This window comes from Pseudochaenichthys georgianus, chromosome 12, assembly GCF_902827115.2.
Source record: "Pseudochaenichthys georgianus chromosome 12, fPseGeo1.2, whole genome shotgun sequence".
NCBI classification, from domain to species: Eukaryota; Metazoa; Chordata; class Actinopteri; order Perciformes; family Channichthyidae; genus Pseudochaenichthys; species Pseudochaenichthys georgianus.
In genome coordinates, this window is record NC_047514.1 from 634,111 (window position 1) to 656,413 (window position 22,303).

Here is a 22,303-nt window from a genome sequence, read left to right on the forward strand (position 1 = left end):
CAACCTTTTTTAGGACGAGAGCTACTTTAAAAAAATAAACAAGTAGTGAGCTACTTTTACTCCTCTATTTTTTGTTTTTTGCAGTGTATATATTTAGCACATTTTAACATTATACTTTGTGTGCTGTTTGGGTCTGTGGGACCCGTTTTCAGTGTTTACTAAAATAAAATGTATACAATTTAATTATTTTAACCTGCATTATTTGGGGGTGGACCTCACCTTCTCTAGGGGGGTCCGGGGGCATGCTCCCCCGGGAAATATTTTTTTTAAATGTTGAAGTGAAATGCATCAATCTGGTGCACTTTGAGCACAACATGAATTTATGGATACAGCTCTCAACACTCAGATGAAAGGGAGCTGTATACTTTTCAATAATCCAAACCTCTTTAGAATATGATCACAACCAATAACAAATCATTTAAAGTGGTTTATTCTTATCTTACCTATAGTTAGCCTTCTTTCTTTTTATTTATGCATATTTTACTAATCAGCCCCCTTTTAAACTGTTGCAAGAACGTGATTGGTCGATATTCATTGTGGGGGTGGGGGGAGGAGGGGTGTTAGATAGATATAGAGTTGTAGTTCGCTATGATTCAGGTTTCGTTTATGCATAGGGTAGATTCTTTTAATTACATTCCCTTTTTTGTGTGTATTATTACATTTTGGATTTGCTTGGCGAGCTACTTATTGAGGGCTTGCGAGCTACCGGTAGCTCACGATCGACGTGTTGGAGACCCATGCTCTAATGGGTCCGACTAGAATGACAAATAGCGTTAGTTACGCCTATTCCGTCAGCCAAGAAATCATTTAATCATAAACTTTTTTTCTTTTCATTTTCAGGGGGGGCCACAAAGTCAGTGTTAGGGGGCACTGGCCCCCCCGCCCCCCCTAGAACCGCCCCTGGAGAGGAAAGAGTAGTTACATGGGAATAGTAAATTAAGAGTGAAGACGGTCTTCCTGGTTGAACTTACGCTGAGCTTCGTTTGTCCGTTCTTTTTCTCAAAACCTAAAGCCATTTCTTTACTTTGAGGGTTTGAATATATCCTTTATGTCATCTGGACTCACTCCTTTTCTGCTATATCACTTCCAGGTCGTTAAGTGATCTGGTGATGTTTCATGTCAACTTTGGACATTTACTTGTAAAACGGATATAACTACAATCAAGCATATCTTTCAAATATAAGAGTGTCTTTGTTTATCTTTAAACCATACTCAATTACGATTGGTTACCTTTGTCCGTGAGATGATAAAACATTTAATCAGTGAATGGTTTTACTCTTTGCAACACGTGCACATTAGCTTTCGCTTGGCATCAACAAATAAAACATCTTCATTTCATATCATCCTCTGACATTGTCCTGTTCATAGCACATAGGTACTGATCTGAAAATGAAAGACATGTCTCATATTGGACAGATTGAAGAACAGACAGCAGCGCCCAGAGTTCCCATTCCATTTATTAGATATGTTTTATAAATAGACACACTCAGACACATATGTAAAGTATAAAAAATACAAGAGTTGAGGGTTTCTAGACATTTTAGTGAGGTCTCTTCTCCGTTGCTTCAAACACCTAATTTTAAACTCGTATGACTGACATAAAGGGAAAATTCATTTATTTTTTCTTACACAGCATAGCAGTTTCACTTTCACAAGTCCATTCATCGAGCAAGTTACTATCGTCAATGGCATGTTAAATGAGATAGAACAGTCACATGCAGCCAGCACCTGTAGCACATCAGTCACATCTCAGTGGAACCGATTCTCAAATATATATATGTACTTCTTAACTTACAAATGATCAGGGTATCACAAGGGAAGAAGTTGAAATGGAGAACAATGGTTAATGACCGGGAGAAAACAGCTTATTTAAACTTTACTGAGGAGTTATTTACTAATGCTTCGTCATGTCTTCCAGATATGTTGTCATTTGTAAATGGGCTCAAAGCATTTTTTAAACATTTTGGATATTAGCATACAATATTTTTCCAGCCTCAATGTTGAGTTTTAAAAAAAACTTTGGGTTACTTAAAGGTAGGGTAGGTAACGCAGCGTCCATACGGCGGCGTGCGTTGAAGCTTGCCGGCGGGCGTGTCTGAAGCTCGACCAACAACCAATCACATGAGTCTCCCGCCCCGGACACACAAGCACGCGGTTTGATTGGCTAGAGCTTGTACTGGCATATGATTTGATTGGCTGACGCTTCTGTCGAAGCTTCAAAAGTTGAACATTGCTCAATTTTTGAAGCCAGCAACGCCAGCAAAGCGAAACGACGCTCCCACAATGCAGTTCGGCAAAGCGTGACATCACCCCATTCAAAGTGAACGTGTGGACGGGCCGTAAAGAATGGAGAAACCAGCTTGAGGCTGACAGGCAGGTAGGCCATCCAGTTACTTTAGGCGAGCCGAAGCAGATGATTGGTCGTGCTTTTCACAGCGCCACGGCTTCCACAGATGATATTTTTTTATGTATTTATTGTCAAAGCATTTCATGTATTCATTGCTATCGGGATGTTAAGAGCATTCCATGGAATATAACAACAAGTGTTTCTGAAGGGAATTACCTACCCCACCTTTAACGTAACCACGGTTCTTTGACAACAGAGTAAAGTGTTTACGATGGGGGATCGCTTTTTATTGATCCCCGAAAGTGAAACACTGATCAAAGAACTGTAAGATTCAAGCCCTCATCGGTGTGCTGGAAGGAAACAAGGGATTGAGGATGCTACCAAAACAAAATTAAGAAATGTATAATGTCTTTAGATGAGGCAACACGGCTAAGTTTCATTTATAAATCTTTCTAAAACGTCTGCAACCAATGAGAAATGCACAGGTTCTCATTTGCTAAACCCAAAAGGGACAATATAAATCACACGTCATAAACCTAGTGCAGCACAAATACACAACTAATGTCTTTTTCAAGCATGTATGCACCATATAGCTACTGGGCCACATCTGGCTCACCTTGTTCTAAGGACAATAACTCCTTTTGCTAATTCATATATTTTTTATTTGTAAACATCTCTAAAAAATACAACTCGCCATAACATCAGTGTTATAGGAAATTGCATGATCTCTTATTTTTATAACTCTCACTATTCACAGTGTTTAAAACTGAACACAGGCCAACACCTACTGTGTGGCTGAACTGGCACCATTTCAGTTTCCTTTGTGGAGGTTTCTCTCAAGTCCAGCAGCGCTCCAGTGATCCTGCGGAGCAGAACCACAGAGCCACCGAGTTTAGCGTGAACTCTCCAGAGTACGCCATTAAAGTAAAACGTTAACTTTTAGTATAGTACTTCTACTTAAGCGACAATAAGATTTCGTGCCTTTCTTTCTTTTTTTCAAGTTGCACAACTGTTTTTTTCAGTTTTCGTTATTTTCTTTTGATTTATGTTGCCGCCAACACTTGATCTCAATTTTAGCAAAACTTTCTTTACAGATGTGTATAATATTATGTCATATAACAGAAACAACTCATTCTACAGGAATCTGGTACTTAAGTCATGAAGCAACTTTGCATAGAAAGTATTTACGTGGCTAAGAAAATAACGTTTAATATTTTCTGCATGATATACCATTAAAGTTGCATATGAAAAATAGTCATGTTATACTCACACACAGAAACTGACTCATATAAAGAGGGTAAAAACATACAGTTGTTGCTAATAATTAGCTAAATGAAATACCATGTCAGCAGGTAACCCCTACTAATGGGAATGTGTTGTAACATTAAATGACCGGGATACAGATCAATAACATGTGGTGGATAAAAAAGATGTACTTGGTAAAAAGATTAAAATAAATAATGTTCGGTACTCATTCTGCACCTGACAGGAAATATTCTGAAAAAGAATAATACTGACCAAGGAGACATGAATATATATCATTTTGATAACAAAATACTTATTTAAAAACGTTTGTAATTGGATTGATATATAAATATGTGTAACAATATATATGTATTTCTATACATATATATTTACAACAAAAGGCGCACTTAAATGATGTCATCGAGGAGATGCGGGGTGCCCACCCAGTCCAATGTCCGCGGCTCAGAGGCAGCCATTATCATGCACATGAACTGTTTACCGGTCCTCTTATCAATCGGATAGATGGTCGTGGGTGTGAACCTTCTGTTATTTTCCACAAACTCACAGAGCTGTTGATACACCTGTGGGAATTCGTGGCGTAGGAAAACCCCTCTGATCCTTAACTCCCGTTGTATATTAATAAAACAGATTTCCCTAGCCTTCCTGCCTTCCTCTCCCTCTTTGTCGATATCCGCTGTTCCAGGAGGTGGAGTGAGGATCAGCGTTTCCATGTCCGTCTCTTTCTTGTGAACCTTTCTCTCCGGGCTAAAGGAAGCCAGGGCGACCTTTGCATATTTTCTGACGGTTGGAGCTTCGTTCCGTGGTGATGGCCCCTCGGGCATTTGGTCACCCACGGCAATGGATACATTCAAGATGAAACATTCGTTAGGGTCGTACTCTTTCCCAGCTTCCTGAAGCTCCTTACAGTACTCCCCTAGGTTGTCCTTGAAGCTTTCGAGCTCTCGGAGGGATAGGTATGTAGGAGACATGGGTAGAGTATCCAGGCCGTACTGCAGGAAGTTACTTGATGATGCAGGATTCGGAAAACCGAGGAAAAGAACTCCTCGACCTCGTGAAAGGTAGCCAACTTTGGCAATACGGGAGAAGGCTTTGTGGACTTCAACGGTCTCCCGGCAGTGTTTGATGATGTGACGACATATGCTTCCCATTCTTCCATACAGGCAGTTTGCTTTATGAATGTCCCAGTCTTCCCTGCGACAATTACGAGAGCAGTAGTAGGTGTAGCAGCTGTGGCAGGATTTGAAATACAGGCAAGCATTGAAGAGGGTCTCTGTCCTCCTGCACTTGTTATTCGAGCACATCATTGTATCGTCCTCATCTGGGCTCTGATCTGGGGAGCACTCATCTGCACTCTTCATAGCATCACTGCCCCCGATGTCATGGAAAGAATCAGGATTAATTCTTATTGACGTTGGCTGCTTGTCAAGAGGAGGTGGTTCGTTTGTAAATGCCCTCGAGCTCTTTCTGGACAGAGATACTGCTTCCTCCTCATCAATTAACTTCTTTAATTGATCAAGAATGTCCTCACTTGCCCTTCTGCTGGGTGGCTTGTAATCAGTCACGAGATCTGCCAGAAGCTCATCGAGTTGTTCAAGGCTTTGTTGTAGTGAGGCATTGTCGTGTGTCTTCTCTTTGGTTGAGCTTTCAAAGTCACGCTGACACAGTCCTGGATCTTCTGTGCTTCTGGAGTCAAGAACGTCCCAACTGGCAGACCGTCCTTCGGCCTTATTCAGTTTCCCCGGTCGCATGTCGTTATCAGTGATTGTTATCTCGGGAGTTACAAACCAGAGTTTACTAGTACTGCCCTTCGATGTCTCGGTTGGGCTTTTGTCGACGAGTGAGTTATCAGACATGGATAAGGCCGCATAACGTCTTGGAGAACTGGAAAGATTGACTACCACGGGTTGCGGTTTGTCCCCGGTGGCTGCTGCGGGCTTCCTGGAGTCAAGAAGATCATCATAGCTTTGACCCCGCTGTACAGGAATAGGTTGTTCTCGCTCAACACGAGAGTCGAGAATATTGTCCCATGACCTTGAGTACGATTTTGATTCGGTGCCAATTCTTGGAGGCTCTACACATGGGTTGGTGTACCAGGGTGCCGGCGCAGGCTCCGGACGGACTCTGGTTGGAGTGGCTTGAGATACATACGAGGCAGGGTTGGTGGAATAACCAGAAGCATCTGAGCCGTACCAGTCATCTGTTTGTGCCTGAATCACTCGAGCGTGTCTTCGGCCCTCGGTGTAATACGCCCTTGCTGGGACATGATGCTCTGGGGGCATTGCGTACATGTCGCTGGAATAATAAAACCTTGGTGGAGCTGTCTGGATTTGATAAGACCTTGGATCATCCCCATAAAATATTCTTGTTGGAGGCGTCTGTATGATGTATGGCCCTGGTTCATTGGGTGCGTAGGGTTTGGGATACCCGGACTGCACAGAGTATTGATAGGGTTCCACCTCAGGGTAATAGGGTCTTGTTGCTACAGCGTGCACCATTCGAGTCCTTGGATCTTGCACATATTGCACTTTTGTAGTATTTGTTTTTGCAGGTGTGTAACGTTCGTCATGAAAGCGAGAACTTGGCTGAGGTGGAGCAGAAGCAACATATCTCCCTGGGTCATCTGCATAAAATAACTTGGTTGGCACATTAGGACTTGAATGGGCTCTGCGTTCCCTACCATAGTATTCACCTGACGAAGTCGTCCTTTGCAAGGGACTCTCCATGGGTTGTAAGTAACTATTGGGCATGCTGCGGGAATATTGATAAGCTTGCCTACTCTCTCGACCTAACGAATCAGTCGGAGTTGTTGTTCTTGAGTACGAGAAATGGCGTGGCACAGTCATACTCCTACTCCCCCCACTGTGGTGCCTCTGCCAGGGTATGTCCACATGAGGCGTAGCTGGTTTCCGTCCAGAATGATGTAGCGCTGCATCATCTGGTTTAATGTCCACCCGGCACCTGACGTGAGGGCTAGTTGCTGGTTTATCAAGCCCTCCGCCCTCAGGATTATCAGCAGCATATTGAGGTGAGTACCTACTACTGTCACCCATTTGTGGCTGCAATTTAATGGGATGGACGTCATGCATATGAGCCCTAGTTGCTGCATGGGACGACTCCCTGCGCGGCGATACTTCTGGCCTCAAGCGAGAATCTCTTGAAGCCCTTTGGGAATCCCTGCCCTTCCTCCCCGAAGAGGAGGACACTTCAAAAGACACAGGGGTGAGACTGGTCTGGACCCGAGGGGCACTTCTTGACCTGGTCCTTCTCTTTTGTTCAGGGACAATGACTTCACTGGGCACATCGGCAGCCAATGGTTGAGGAGGTAGCCTATGGCTGAAAATGTCCGGAGCGGAGAAGCGGTATCTCTGCTGACGGCCCAAGGCATTCCAGGCAACATCTGGGTTGGCCGCATGCCTATCAGCATTCTTGTAAGGGGACTCCATTGAGTTTGATTTTGGGTACTCCAATGACTTATAGTCAAAGGTACGGCAGTGCCTCTTATTGACTTTGCTCTTACTGTCCTCCAGTGTGTAGTTTATAGAATCACATTGTTTGGAGGGTTGCAAGGACTTGTAGTGTGTAGAAAAGGGGATCACTTTAATATCTCGATGCACAGTTGATACCAGTAAGTCAGGAGGGTCTGTGCGTGTCATCTTAAAGGGACTCCTCTAGTTTCCTCCATCAAGATGTTGATGTTTCCTGGCGAGATAAACAAATAATTCGTATTAGTGACATTCATTCAGGCGATACACATATACTCCACGAACTGTGCATCGAGAAGAAAGACGAGGCAGGATATATTTCTTGTTATCAAGTCTAGACTCAACTTGGCAGGAAAAACGTTATTGTTTCATAATTTATGATTACACATTGAAGCCAAAGAGATGTGTTGCCAACATAGTCGAAGGATTTCCTGCTTGCTGTTACATCTACGAGGAAATCTGTGAAATAAATGTTCTGGTGAAGCTCAAGCAACAACAGCCAGGGCTTCGATCCTAAATCTAAAGTTTTAAATTCTTCCCCAGGTGTTCAGGACTATACTCAATTTCAACAAAATCCTATGAAAGTTATTTATCCGCAGCACAGCCCATCATCTGCTCTCTTCTCTGTTTTGTGCAAGTAGTAAGTATAACATAAAACAATAATTATTAATTAATTCTGTTATTCCTAAAAGTGAGATCTGATCTGATTCATAGGAAGATTTGTAAAAGGGATACAGCAAATTAAAGAGAGTGCTATTGCAAAGATGACAGAGTTATTATATTCTATTTTATTGTATTTTCTTGCACTATTTTATCAGTTGTATTGTGTTGCACTGTTGGAGGAGCCTGTGACCTCAGACTTTCATTGATATACAAAAATATAAACGCAACACATGATTATTGCACAGGTGTGCCTTAGGCTGGCCACAATAAAAGGCCACTCTGAAACGTGCATTTTTGCTTTATTGGGGGGGTCTGGGGGGGTCCGAAAACCAGTCAGTATCTGGTGTGAGGGATAGGGTTAGGGTAATGTTGTGAATTGAGTGGCCCATGGTGGTGGTGGGGTTATGGTATGGGCAGGCGTATGTTATGGACGACGAACACAGGCCACTCGATTCACAACATTACCCTAACCCTACCCCTACCCCTCACACCAGATACTGACTGGTTTTCGGACCCCCCCAGACCCCCCCAATAAAGCAAAACTGCACGTTTCAGAGTGGCCTTCTATTGTGGCCAGCCTAAGGCACACCTGTGCAATAATCATGCTGTCTAATCAGCATCTTGATATGCCACAGCTGTGAGGTGGGATGGATTATCTCGGCAAAGGAGAAGTGCTCACTATCACAGATTCTTTCAGATTTGTGAACAATATTTGAGAGAAATGGTTATTTTGTGTTTATAGAAAATGTTTTAGATCTTTGAGTTCATCTCATGAAAAATGGGAGCAAAAACAAAAGTGTTGCGTTTATATTTTTGTTCAGTGTAACTACACTGCAGCTATGTACACAGGACAATAAAAGCCTTGCATACTTGAGTTACATTAAAAGACTGCATAATAGACACAAACCCAATCTGCTGCCACCTGTGTGAGCCCCCCAGAGGAGAAGGAGCTGACCCAGAACGGTGGAGCAGACGCTCAGACCGGAGCAGATGGAGGATAATTATCATGTTAACATGGCTGATGTCTTCCTGCAGCCCAGAGCGGAGTGCAAACGTCCTCTTAACGGAGTGCAACTGTCAGAGTGCATTAACAGTTCAGGCAAGGTCGTGTTCTCATAACACTACACATCTTTCTCCAGACCACCAAACTGTAACACTACCAACACAGGGGGAATATATGGATATATGTAAAATACTCAAACCTGCATACTAGTATCAAACGTAACTGTTATAGCGTCTCTTAATAACTGGACTCAAACTGTACATGTTGACCCTAATATTCAATTTAATATTTAATAATCAATTTCTTGCACTATAATATCCTGCATTATATTTGTTACTGGAAAGTTTTATATATATTTTCCACATCCACGTATATATATTTTTTCTTTAACTTTTAATGCTATTTTATTTCAGAAATATTTTGGACTGTTTATTTCTTGTGTCTTAATTTCTCTTGTGTACATTGACTTGTTTTGTTAGCGTTAGGGATCTATCTATCCATCCATCCATCCATCTATCCATCCATCCATCCATCCATCCATCCATCCATCCATCCACCCACCCACCTACCTACCTACCCATCCACCCACCCACCCACCTACCTACCTACCTACCTACCCACCTACCTACCTACACATCCATCCACCCATCCATCCATCCATCCATCCATCCATCCATCCATCCATCTATCTATCTATCAAACAATAACAACACATGACATATTGGGTATTCCACGTGTCTGTAAATTAAAAGATTTAAAATGACATTTAGAAATAATCCCTGGGTTCCATTGGTTAAAAATAGCATTTCATTTGAACACGGCCTGTGATTGGCTGACTCCTCTCAGCAGCAGATGTCTGCAGAGTGGTGCTCCTCGGCCTTCACACTCTGTCTGTCAGCTCGCCTGTAATATATTTAATTTCTATATAAGGTTATCTAAGGCGAGGCATTCTTCTAGTAATAGGTCTTAAAGGGTTTTATCTCATATCATTTATTTAACAGTTTTAATAGCAACATTTCCTTTACGTTGGTCTTTTAATTGTTGTTCTGGATAATTGTTCAACTTATTAAAATTATGAGGTTTTTATTACTATTATCTTTTTATTTTTGCTGTACCTATATGTTTACTCTTTGATAGGGTTTCATATTGTTGCATCGATTCACTCAGTCTTGTGTCTTCAAGACTTCATCAATATTTATTTTATTGTATTTTAGATCAAACCTTTCACCGCCTTGTGTCTCTTAATCTGTTAAAATGTTATATGTTGTTGCTTAGCTGCATGCATCTGTAAAGGTCCTAACATCTGATCACCTGAGGGGAATTTCTTGTTGTGTTATTATGAATACAAGACCGTCTTGAGTAATGGCTTTCACTTCTCCACTGGGATGTAGTGGTGTTACTTCTGGTCAGCGATCATAGTAAGCACTGCATTGTGGGTATTTTCTATGGAGCTGAAGTCCCAATGGATTGCAACACTGCACCATTGGCACTAAACACCCGAGAAAACGTCTCTCCGGGCAGAACTAATTCCTCCTCTCCAGAGCTCCCCTCCCCCAACATCCCCATCCAACACTTTACCCTCTGACTCCCCGATTGAATTCATCTCCATGAACACTTTGAGGGGGGGGGGCGCTGCTCCACATCTGGAAGTGTGCCACATTTAATGGATTAGGGAATTGGGAGTATTTGGAAAAGTTGTGCTCGTGTTTTCATTCTCGCTGCTCAACATGAAAGTAAAGCCTGTTGAGAGAGATCTGCAGTCGAACATCTCAAGGTTTTATATCACTATGAGTGCAAAGTACATCAATCTAAGGTTTGGAAGATATGTTTGGGTCATGACAGTTTTATTATTATGCTGCTTTGTTTGTTGTGTCTTTGTAACTCTGGCACAACAATTTCCGTCGGGATGAATAAAGTCCTATCTTATCTCAATATATCAATACCAAATTCAATACTGCGGCAAAAACCTAAAACATAAACCAAAAGTAATGACCGAGCTTAAAATTAATATCCTCATTTTCTCAATATGATTAAAAAACATTGAAAAGAGGCCATCAAACAACCAGAGTGAATTATTGTACCATATTTCTACATTTTAATATCCTCTCTACACATTTAAATCTTGCATGTCACTGCTGCTTATAACAGAATCAATCCTGTATTTGTTGAGTTGATTCTCAGAGAGATGCTCCTCGTTTCCTCTCGTCAGCAGCGAGATGCAGAGTACATGTTTTTATTGTGAAAGGTAAGAATGGAGAAAGAGTGAGTGGGAAAGAGTTTGCCATCCTGAAACCTGCTGTGTTATTATTCTATGACCTTCAGAGTATGGGCGCACCTCACTCAAGGCTGCTGCAGCACTTTAGTGTCATATTTCCCATATTTTCCCCCCCTGAGCCTCGACGACAGCTCTTGTATTCATAGCGAGAATATGAAAGAGAATCACGGCCATAAAGCCTGTGGCGACTGGCGAGTGTAAGCAGAGTGACGCCGAACTGACGCCGAACTGAAGCCGAACTGACGCCGAACACTGACGCCGAACACTGACGCCGAACACTGACGCCGAACACTGACGCCGAACACTGACGCCGAACTGAAGCCGAACTGACGCCGAACTGACGCCGAACTGACGCCGAACTAAAGCCGAACTGACGCCGAACACTGACGACGAACTGAAGCCGAACTGAAGCCGAACTGAAGCCGAACACTGACGCCGAACTGACGCCGAACTGACGCCGAACTGACGCCGAACTGAAGCCGAACTGAAGCCGAACTGAAGCCGAACACTGACGCCGAACTGAAGACGAACTGAAGACGAACGGACGCCGAACACTGACGCCGAACACTGACGCCGAACACTGACGCCGAACACTGACGCCGAACTGACGCCGAACTGACGCCGAACTGAAGCCGAACTGACGCCGAACTGACGCCGAACACTGACGCCGAACTGACGCCGAACTGAAGCCGAACTGAAGCCGAACTGAAGACGAACTGACGCCGAACACTGACGCCGAACAGACGCCGAACTGACGCCGAACTGACGCCGAACTGAAGCCGAACTGAAGCCGAACTGACGCCGAACACTGACGCCGAACTGAAGCCGAACTGAAGCCGAACTGAAGCCGAACTGACGCCGCACTGACGCCGAACTGACGCCGAACTGAAGCCGAACTGAAGCCGAACTGACGCCGAACTGAAGCCGAACTGAAGCCGAACTGAAGCCGAACTGAAGCCGAACTGACGCCGAACTGAAGCCGAACTGACGCCGAACACTGAAGCCGAACTGACGCCGAACACTGACGCCGAACTGACGCCGAACTGAAGCCGAACTGACGCCGAACTGAAGCCGAACTGACGCCGAACACTGAAGCCGAACTGAAGCCGAACTGACGCCGCACTGACGCCGCACTGACGCCGAACTGAAGCCGAACTGAAGCCGAACTGACGCCGAACTGAAGCCGAACTGAAGCCGAACTGACGTCGAACTGACGCCGAACACTGACGCCGAACTGACGCCGAACTGAAGCCGAACTGAAGCCGAACTGAAGACGAACTGACGCCGAACACTGACGCCGAACAGACGCCGAACTGACGCCGAACTGACGCCGAACTGAAGCCGAACTGAAGCCGAACTGAAGCCGAACTGACGCCGCACTGACGCCGAACTGACGCCGAACTGAAGCCGAACTGAAGCCGAACTGACGCCGAACTGAAGCCGAACTGAAGCCGAACTGAAGCCGAACTGAAGCCGAACTGACGCCGAACTGAAGCCGAACTGACGCCGAACACTGAAGCCGAACTGACGCCGAACACTGACGCCGAACTGACGCCGAACTGAAGCCGAACTGACGCCGAACTGAAGCCGAACTGACGCCGAACACTGAAGCCGAACTGAAGCCGAACTGACGCCGCACTGACGCCGCACTGACGCCGAACTGAAGCCGAACTGAAGCCGAACTGACGCCGAACTGAAGCCGAACTGAAGCCGAACTGAAGCCGAACTGAAGCCGAACTGACGCCGAACACTGACGCCGAACTGACGCCGAACTGAAGCCGAACTAACGCCGAACTGAAGCCGAACTGACGCCGAACACTGACGCCGAACTGACGCCGAACTGAAGCCGAACTGAAGCCGAACTGACGCCAAACTAACGCCGAACACTGAAGCCGAACTGACGCCGAACTGACGCCGAACTGAAGCCGAACTGAAGCCGAACTGAAGCCGAACTGAAGCCGAACTGACGCCGAACACTGACGCCGAACTGACGCCGAACTGAAGCCGAACTAACGCCGAACTGAAGCCGAACTGACGCCGAACTGAAGCCGAACTGAAGCCGAACTGAAGCCGAACTGAAGCCGAACTGACGCCGAACTGACGCCGAACTGACGCCGAACTGAAGCCGAACTGAAGCCGAACTGAAGCCGAACACTGACGCCGAACTGAAGACGAACTGAAGACGAACGGACGCCGAACACTGACGCCGAACACTGACGCCGAACACTGACGCCGAACACTGACGCCGAACTGACGCCGAACTGACGCCGAACTGAAGCCGAACTGACGTCGAACTGACGCCGAACACTGACGCCGAACTGACGCCGAACTGAAGCCGAACTGAAGCCGAACTGAAGACGAACTGACGCCGAACACTGACGCCGAACAGACGCCGAACTGACGCCGAACTGACGCCGAACTGAAGCCGAACTGAAGCCGAACTGACGCCGAACACTGACGCCGAACTGAAGCCGAACTGAAGCCGAACTGAAGCCGAACTGACGCCGAACTGACGCCGAACTGAAGCCGAACTGAAGCCGAACTGACGCCGAACTGAAGCCGAACTGAAGCCGAACTGAAGCCGAACTGAAGCCGAACTGACGCCGAACTGAAGCCGAACTGACGCCGAACACTGAAGCCGAACTGACGCCGAACACTGACGCCGAACTGACGCCGAACTGAAGCCGAACTGACGCCGAACTGAAGCCGAACTGACGCCGAACACTGAAGCCGAACTGAAGCCGAACTGACGCCGCACTGACGCCGCACTGACGCCGAACTGAAGCCGAACTGACGCCGAACTGAAGCCGAACTGAAGCCGAACTGAAGCCGAACTGAAGCCGAACTGACGCCGAACACTGACGCCGAACTGACGCCGAACTGAAGCCGAACTAACGCCGAACTGAAGCCGAACTGACGCCGAACACTGACGCCGAACTGACGCCGAACTGAAGCCGAACTGAAGCCGAACTGAAGCCGAACTGACGCCAAACTAACGCCGAACACTGAAGCCGAACTGACGCCGAACTGACGCCGAACTGAAGCCGAACTGAAGCCGAACTGAAGCCGAACTGACGCCGAACACTGACGCCGAACTGACGCCGAACTGAAGCCGAACTAACGCCGAACTGAAGCCGAACTGACGCCGAACTGAAGCCGAACTGAAGCCGAACTGAAGCCGAACTGAAGCCGAACTGACGCCGAACACTGACGCCGAACTGACGCCGAACTGAAGCCGAACTAACGCCGAACTGAAGCCGAACTGACGCCGAACACTGACGCCGAACTGACGCCGAACTGAAGCCGAACTGAAGCCGAACTGACGCCGAACTGACGCCGAACTGACACACTGCCTGCATGTAACACTAGGAAACAGGTGTATCAGACAATATGCTGTAACACCTGGAGGAAGGTTCCCATGGAGGTGTTTTAGGATGATGTGTGCCAAAGAACGAAGAGCAGTGAGGTCAGGAGAGAGGAAGGAAACACCATTTCCAGAGGTGGGAAGGAGTGGAGTACAAATACTTTGTTACTGTACTTAAGTACATTTTTCTGGGATCAGTACTTTACTCCAACTTTTTACTTTGACTTCTTACATGTTGAACACAAATACCTGTACTTTCTACTTCTTACATGTTGAACCCAAATACCTATACTTTCTACTTCTCACATGTTGAACCCAAATACCTGTACTTTCTACTTCTCACATGTTGAACACAAATACCTGTACTTTCTACTTCTTACATGTTGAACTCAAATACCTGTACTTTCTACTTCTTACATGTTGAACTCAAATACCTGTACTTTCTACTTCTTACATGTTGAACACAAATACCTGTACTTTCTACTTCTCACATGTTGAACTCAAATACCTGTACTTTCTACTTCTTACATGTTGAACTCAAATACCTGTACTTTCTACTTCTCACATGTTGAACACAAATACCTGTACTTTCTACTTCTCACATGTTGAACTCAAATACCTGTACTTTCTACTTCTTACATGTTGAACTCAAATACCTGTACTTTCTACTTCTTACATGTTGAACTCAAATACCTGTACTTTCTACTTCTCTCATGTTGAACTCAAATACCTGAACTTTCTACTTCTCTCATGTTGAACTCAAATACCTGTACTTTCTACTTCTCACATGTTGAACTCAAATACCTGTACTTTCTACTTCTTACATGTTGAACCCAAATACCTGTACTTTCTACTTCTCTCATTTCCCAAACAGCTGGTTCCTTTAGTCTGAATGTGTGTTGGTGCGTGATCATTATTCTTTAGAGTCACTGCGTGCCTATTGATTTGAACACGATCCGTGTATCTATCACTTCCTTCCTGGTCTTCTCTAAAGAAGAGGGACCAATGGAAACGTTGTCATGTTGCCGTTGTTCAGCATGGAAACATTCATTAGCTAACAATGACATTATTGTTCTATTGATATAAAGGGAGGTCAGGTACTCTTTAAAGCAGCTGCTAGCTATGGGTACTTTCTACTGAAGTACACTTCAAAGCCTCTTTACTTTGACTTGAGTAAAGAAGTTTAGACAGTACTTCTACTTTCACCAGGGTATTTTTAAACACGAGTATCTGTACTTCTACTTGAAGACAGGAAGTGTGTACTTTTGCCATCTCTGTCCATTTCTTCTACGATGATGCTCCTATCAGAAATGAGGGCATTTGCCCGCATGGTGAGTAAGGCAGATAACTCGACACCCTCCTTCCAAAAGAGAGGCTTTGATACTAAGCAACATGGTAATAATGGATCGTAAGCTCCACTATAATTCGGTCAGTGAACTATGCTTTGTTGGTGCGATGTCGCCCACAGCACCGCAGATAAAGAAGCTGCTCGTTGAGGGTCAATGTATTGGGCTTTGAAGCACGAGAGGACATCGTTCTGTTTCCTTCAACACCAGGCCAGAAGAGAGTACGCTTCATTAATCTTGTCCTAAAATCTAAATGGAAGTACATACAAATAAACTTATATTTTATTTGTATTTACTTGCACATCTCTCTCTTGCACTATTTTATCTCCAGTGTTATTTCTTTCACTAAATGTATTGGTTTAATTGGGTTTATGCTGTGTATCACAACATGTCATGCCAGTCAAACAGTACACGAGTGAACCAACTGTAAAACACAAAACGTTATTTATTAGAAGTTGTTCATCCAGACACTTTTTACGCTGCTATGGACAGTCGTGCACTACATTTCTCAAAGATATTGAAGTGACTGTTATTTTGTATACATTGATCGTTGTGTTTTTTTATCTTGATGTATAAATGTGTCTGTTGATTGTGTATATATAGGTCAGGATATACATATTTCTATACATATTTGTATTTTTATATTCGGGAATGTGTGAAACGGTATTTCGATCTCTCTGTCTGTACACACAAACTGGAAAGATTGACAATAAAGTTGACTTTGACTTCTATGGTTTCAAGACTATCAACATTAGTTCAGTGTGTGTGTGTGTGTGTGTGTGTGTGTGTGTGTGTGTGTGTGTGTGTGTGTGTGTGTGTGTGTGTGTGTGTGTGTGTGTGTGTGTGTGTGTGGTCTAGCATTACTATACTTGTGGGGACCTAAATCTGTTTACATAGTGACGTGTGGGGACTGGCCTCCCTTATGGGGACAAATTGGAGGTCCCCTTATGGTGTGTGTGTGTGTGTGTGTGTGTGTGTGTGTGTGTGTGTGTGTGTGTGTGTGTGTGTGTGTGTGTGTGTGTGTGTGTGTGTGTGTTTGCATGCGTGATTCATTTGCTTCTGGCTCATAATTGTTCTTAATTCACTGGAGTGGCTCACTCACGTGGCTCGGCCTCTTGAAGCCTTTCCACTGGCCAGCGGACTCTTCAGCTCTATAACGTTTCCTGCTCCATTTCCTGCAGCCATTTGCAGTATTGCCATATCACCCTCTTCAATGCTTCTCGTGCAGTTGCCACGTTGGGGATAAATCTGCCAAAGTAAATCACTGGTCTAAACACGCGTTATGCTACAACAGCATAACCCTCGCCCTCTTTGACTGCTCCAATGCAATATCACACATAATGTATTCCTTAAACACACGTGGCGCGTTCACACCGGAGTACTTTTCCCTTTTACTTCCAGTAGTTCCTGGACCACACCAAAAAGAGAACTTAGTTCATGAGAACTTTCCCCCCTTTTTCAGTCCCTGCTAGAGAGGTGGTTTCCTGGGGAGAAAAAAGGTCCAATTTCTGATTGGCTGGGCGAATTGCAAACCACGCCCCGTAACACTCTGAAAAGTTTTTTGAAGCCGCCATTGTATTTGCTGGCATTAGCATTAGCATTAGCCCAGCGCAGAAACGCAGAGAGACTAACTTATGGCAACACAAAAGAGAACATGGGAGCGGTGGAGATGAGGAGGTGTCGGCGTTCTGTCGATTTACTCTGAAGGCTTCAGTAGAAGCTGCTGGGACTCCCAGCAGCTTCTACTGAAGCCTTCCCCAACTCCGGGGACTTCCGGCCGGCAGTATACGCCGTGAAGTTGTTTGCGGCCTGCCAGTAAACCCAAAGCAGAAGAAGAAGTGACGTCAGCGGCTTCATTTGCCTAATCCACCCCCAGGGACTTTTTCCGGTGTGAACGCGATCGGCTCCTAGTTCCATGGGGGAACTAAGTGCTGCGAACTAAGTACGGCAAAGCACTTGGTGTGAAAGCGACTAAGTTCAGCTGAAATAACAGACACTTCTTGCTGTTGAGTGTCAGCTTCCCTTCCTGCATGGATCTCCTTTAACAAAGATGGTAGAGACGTGAAATCGTGATATGACCTGCACTATAAACTCTATCAGTCCTCTATCTACAGATGAGTATTGCATTCACTACAACCATTTAAATTACAGATTGTAACTTTGACTTCTGTGTCTAATTCTTCCGTCTTCAGCTGCCTCCACTTGGCCAACATTAACAGCTCTGCGCTGACGATGCTGTTTCTATTGGAAGAACACGACTCGGCGGAAACGCCACCCTCAGCGGTGCATACGTGGATCTATAAAGACATCTGGATACAGCGTTTTAGGCGCGGCTAAAATCACTCCGATGAGAGCTGCTCAGTGGACTGACGCTCGAGAGAAAAAGTCGATTTTGGACGTGGTTTTCCTTAAATCCCGCCGCCAATTCGCAGCATCACGGCTAGCCTAGGCTCAGTGAAATAAATGGAGCGGGGAAATAACTCGAGATGTGGCTTCTAGCACATTTTACAAGTTTTAGAACCTATTCTAATGTTTGTACTGGGCCTCATGATGCAACAGATGGAGACACGCCAGTCTTAGCATCACTGTTTGGACATTTTCTTTAAGTACAACGCACTTCCTGAGGGCTTGGTTGCTTCCCGCTTGTAATTGACTGCACATGTTATCAGACTGTATGAAGATGCGTAAAGTAGGGGTCGACCGATTATCGGGGCCGATATTCCTCATTTGACCGATTATCGGTATCGGCCTTTTTTTTATAAAATTGCCGATAACACTTTGCCTCTGATGCGGCCGTTTCTCTGTCTGCAGTCACCACTCTCTGTACACGAGCAATGTCCCGCCCACAGCGCTATCTGATAGGCTATTACTGAAGTGTCAATCAACACTGAAGATCTTCTGATTTTACTGCAAATGTATATCGGTTCCAAATATCGGTTATCGGTCTCCTTGATTACTAATAATCGGTATCGGTATCGGCCTTGAAAAAGCCATATCGGTCGATCCCTAGCGTAAAGCTATAGCAGGGGAGGAGGTGAAGAAGGAGCAAACAGCATATTATGTGAAGGCAGCTCGAGCATCTCATAATTAGAAGATCTTTATCGCGCTGTGTGTTTAAAGTGGAGAATGTGTTGAACTGCTTAATATCGAATGAAAGTTGGAAGCACTTATTTTCCTGAATGCTGTCCACCACCCTTATTCTCTACTTCTATAACAGACTTAACGTCATCTTAATGCCAGGCAGAACGCTGATACGGAACGGTCCACATGTTTTAAACAATATCTGCATTAATTGTTACGTACAGGTACGGTCGGGCTACTGAAACACTCGCTTAAAGTAAGGGGCAGATTGTGGTTATGGTTTGGATAAGATGCAATGGGTTGTGACAAGACACCACTCTGGGTTTCCACATGTAAAAAAGGGCGCTACATATTTCCTCCATTAGCACTGATTGGTAGCATCGGACATGAATCCTGTGCCACAGAATTATCCTATGACTTGTAAGGATACAGAGCTGTTAATGTGGCCCAAAATGTACCCACTATTTCCACGTATCAGGATACCTCCACATGCACGTTACACTCTGACATACTGCACATCTGCTAATGGCTTTACTCTGGAATCTGCCGCTTCGAGGTGGCTGCCGAATTGTCACCAACTAATTGCTGCAATCATTTCTCCTCTCCACAACAACTGCAGACATATCCCGTTAAAGCTGCAGCACCACATCCGTATCATGATTCTGAGAAGCCTAGATGTGCATTAACAGGAATATGTGTGCCGTTTCAACTTTAAAAGATTCGATATGATGATAAAATATATACTGAGATACGTCTATAGTCTGCCATACATAGAGAATGTGCATGAGAGGGAGAAACCGAGCCCTGCAGACTGGGTTTCGATGCAGCAGTGTGAAGACGGCTCTGATCCCCTCAGAGGAGGAATCAGGGAGGATGGCAGGTGTGTCAGACCTCAAAGACACATCTGTGCAGACGGCCGACCCATCTCACACCTCAAAGGCTTTAAATGAAGCCTGCAGAGATATAAATACCCCGGCTACTCCATGATGTTTCCTGTAAACGTCCCAAAAAATGTGATCACAAAGATAATAGCGTACATGTATTTGGATTGATCTATTTTCACATCAGGGAATTATGGGCGGCTGCTACTTTGGGAGCATTTTAATATTCTGTCACCGAGCCACAGGACGTTAGTTGCTGGCTGGTTGATGCTCCATTAGTTTAGATTGAAATGTCTACAACCATCGGATGGATTATTGTTCCCCTCAGGATGAACTGTAATAACGTATCCGTAGTGATCCTCATTGGAATTCATTTTGTTTTACACCTGCCCAACTCGTGACATGAACATCAGCTTTAACTGCACTTTGCATCAAATGCAAATGGGTAAATGTTAGCATGTACTGTCTGCTAAATATCAATCCCATACATTACAACTGTGAGCATGTTAGCAGGCTGATATTAGCATTTAGCTCCTTGTGCCTCCAGGCCCCACGAAGCGGGTTGAGCACAGGAAGTGAACAATTCATTTGGCTTCTCTCATGTTTCTGTTATAGCTTCCCAACTAGCAAGTAGCCTGCTCGCCGTACGCCATGTTCAGAACCAAAAGAGCAACAACTACAATAATGCGAGGAACCTGCTCATGAGCCAACATGCACGATATGCAGTGTTCGAAACACCCAAAAACTACTATAGCTGTTCTCTTCCTCGACAGATTTAACTTCCTGTTCCACCAATGCATTATAAGCGTTGCTCAAAATAATAGCTTAGGGAAACAGAAGTGTCTCAATGAGTGATGTGTTCAGGGCCAGGCGTTGGTTTTAGTTGTGAGTCTGCTGCAGTTTCCTCCCTTTCCTTTCACTAATTCTCCACCGCAGGCCCTACTGCTCTCACTGTAATGAAAAATACAGAGATAATGCTCAAATAATTGCTTGTAATCTCATCTCATATCGATAAAAGTACCAAGCTATATTACTTTGTAGTAATACTTATACACACACACGGTTCAGCATGGGATGGGTGCTTTTATTTCACTATGCAATGAACAATTGGGCTGTTGGAATTGGAATACAAATAATTAGTCAATTAATGGGATAACTCATCAATGCATTAAAGCCTGTATACATGTTCTGTACAAAGTACTTCTAAGTGTTCTAAGAGTAGAAATACTGGTACTTGTGAGTTATCTGTCGCCACTTTTACATTTTATTTTCCAATCCCAACCTTAACCCTAACAAAAGTGCGTATTTAGAGAGTCTGAAAAAAACAAAAAAAGTGGCGACAGATAACCCAACACACTCTCACTCCCTAAGCGTCCAATAGCGACGTTTGGTCAGTGTCCGTAGAGTGTGTTGGATAACCCCGTACCAAAACACGTATCCTGTCGTCTCTATTTGGTCTATCTGCACTCGTCATGGCCTCTGTGCACATCTGCAACACCTGGCCAGGCTCTCCTTCCGGTGTTAACATCAGAAGCACCGAAACCCCGCAGAGCTCAGGGCCTGTCCTGTCCCTGGAACAGATGAACTTGAGTCCGCGAGGAGCCATGCTTCAAACGTCGCATTGACGCGCTGAGCTAGCAAACCGTGCGGAGAGAATCCTGCTCCACACACACACACACACACACACACACACACACACACACGCACACACACACGCACACAACACACGCACACACACACGCACACACACACGCACACTCCTGCTCCACAGTCCACACACACTCCTGCTGAGGATGATGTCAGTGTTGGAGCACGAGAACACATCTGCCCAACATCAGCAGGGAAATGACTGCAGGACAAACCCAGTCTCGTGCATTCACGAAACACATCGACATGCCCCTCATTAGCAACGATCTGCTGCGTGCTATCGATGCTAACATACATGCAGAATACACAGCATCAATGTGCACGATCATTGCGAGCAGCACAGATGGAGAGCACTGATTGGAGGAAAATGCATGATTAGATCCGTGTTTCCCTGCAGGCTAGCAGCCGTACCCGGGAAGGTTACACGGTGATGCAGAAAGGGAGAGCCCCGCCATGTCTTACCGCATCTCATCCGTCCTCTGGAGCCGCGCGCTCTGGTAGTGGGTTCCCGGTGACGACATGGAGCATGTGCAGACTAGGTAAGACCGCAATATCCGCCTCAGAGTCCGGGTTCATCCTCTCCTCTCCTGCCTCACATCGTTGGAGGATGGCAACCCCGGTGCAGCATCCTCTTCTACGTAACCACACCCCCCTCTCTCTCTATCTCCCTCTCTCTCCCTCTCTCCCCCTCTCTCCCCCTCTCTCTAGGATACAAATTCAAAAAGCTTTATTGGCATGAATAATATGACATGCAGAAGCATATGCATAATATCTTACATCTACAGAGGTGGAGAAGTAGGAGGAAGATCTTGTACTTGAGTAAAAGTAGAAGTACTCAGATCTTCTACTTGAGTAAAAGTAGAAGTACTCAGATCTTGTACCTGAGTAAAAGTAAAAGTACTCAGATATTGTACTTGAGTAAAAGTAGAAGTACTCAGATCTTGTACC

At 45.0% G+C, this 22,303-nt stretch overlaps 1 protein-coding gene across 1 annotated transcript; it reads right to left on the minus strand.

The window, feature by feature from the left end:
* Window positions 1-3,999: 3,999 nt before the first annotated feature.
* ajm1 (apical junction component 1 homolog) lies at window positions 4,000-21,943 on the minus strand. Its single transcript, XM_034096333.1, has 2 exons — window positions 21,818-21,943; window positions 4,000-7,312 (listed from the first exon to the last, which is right to left on the minus strand). The coding sequence occupies exon 2, from the start codon at window positions 7,264-7,266 to the stop codon at window positions 4,000-4,002; it is 3,267 nt and encodes a 1,088-aa protein (XP_033952224.1). The 5' UTR covers window positions 7,267-7,312; window positions 21,818-21,943.
* Between the last annotated feature and the right edge of the window lie 360 nt (window positions 21,944-22,303).

Coding starts and splice junctions, on each gene's coding strand:
- ajm1 (XM_034096333.1), bottom strand. CDS start 7,266: ATGACACGCACAGACCCTCCTGACTTACTGGTATCAACTGTGCATCGA.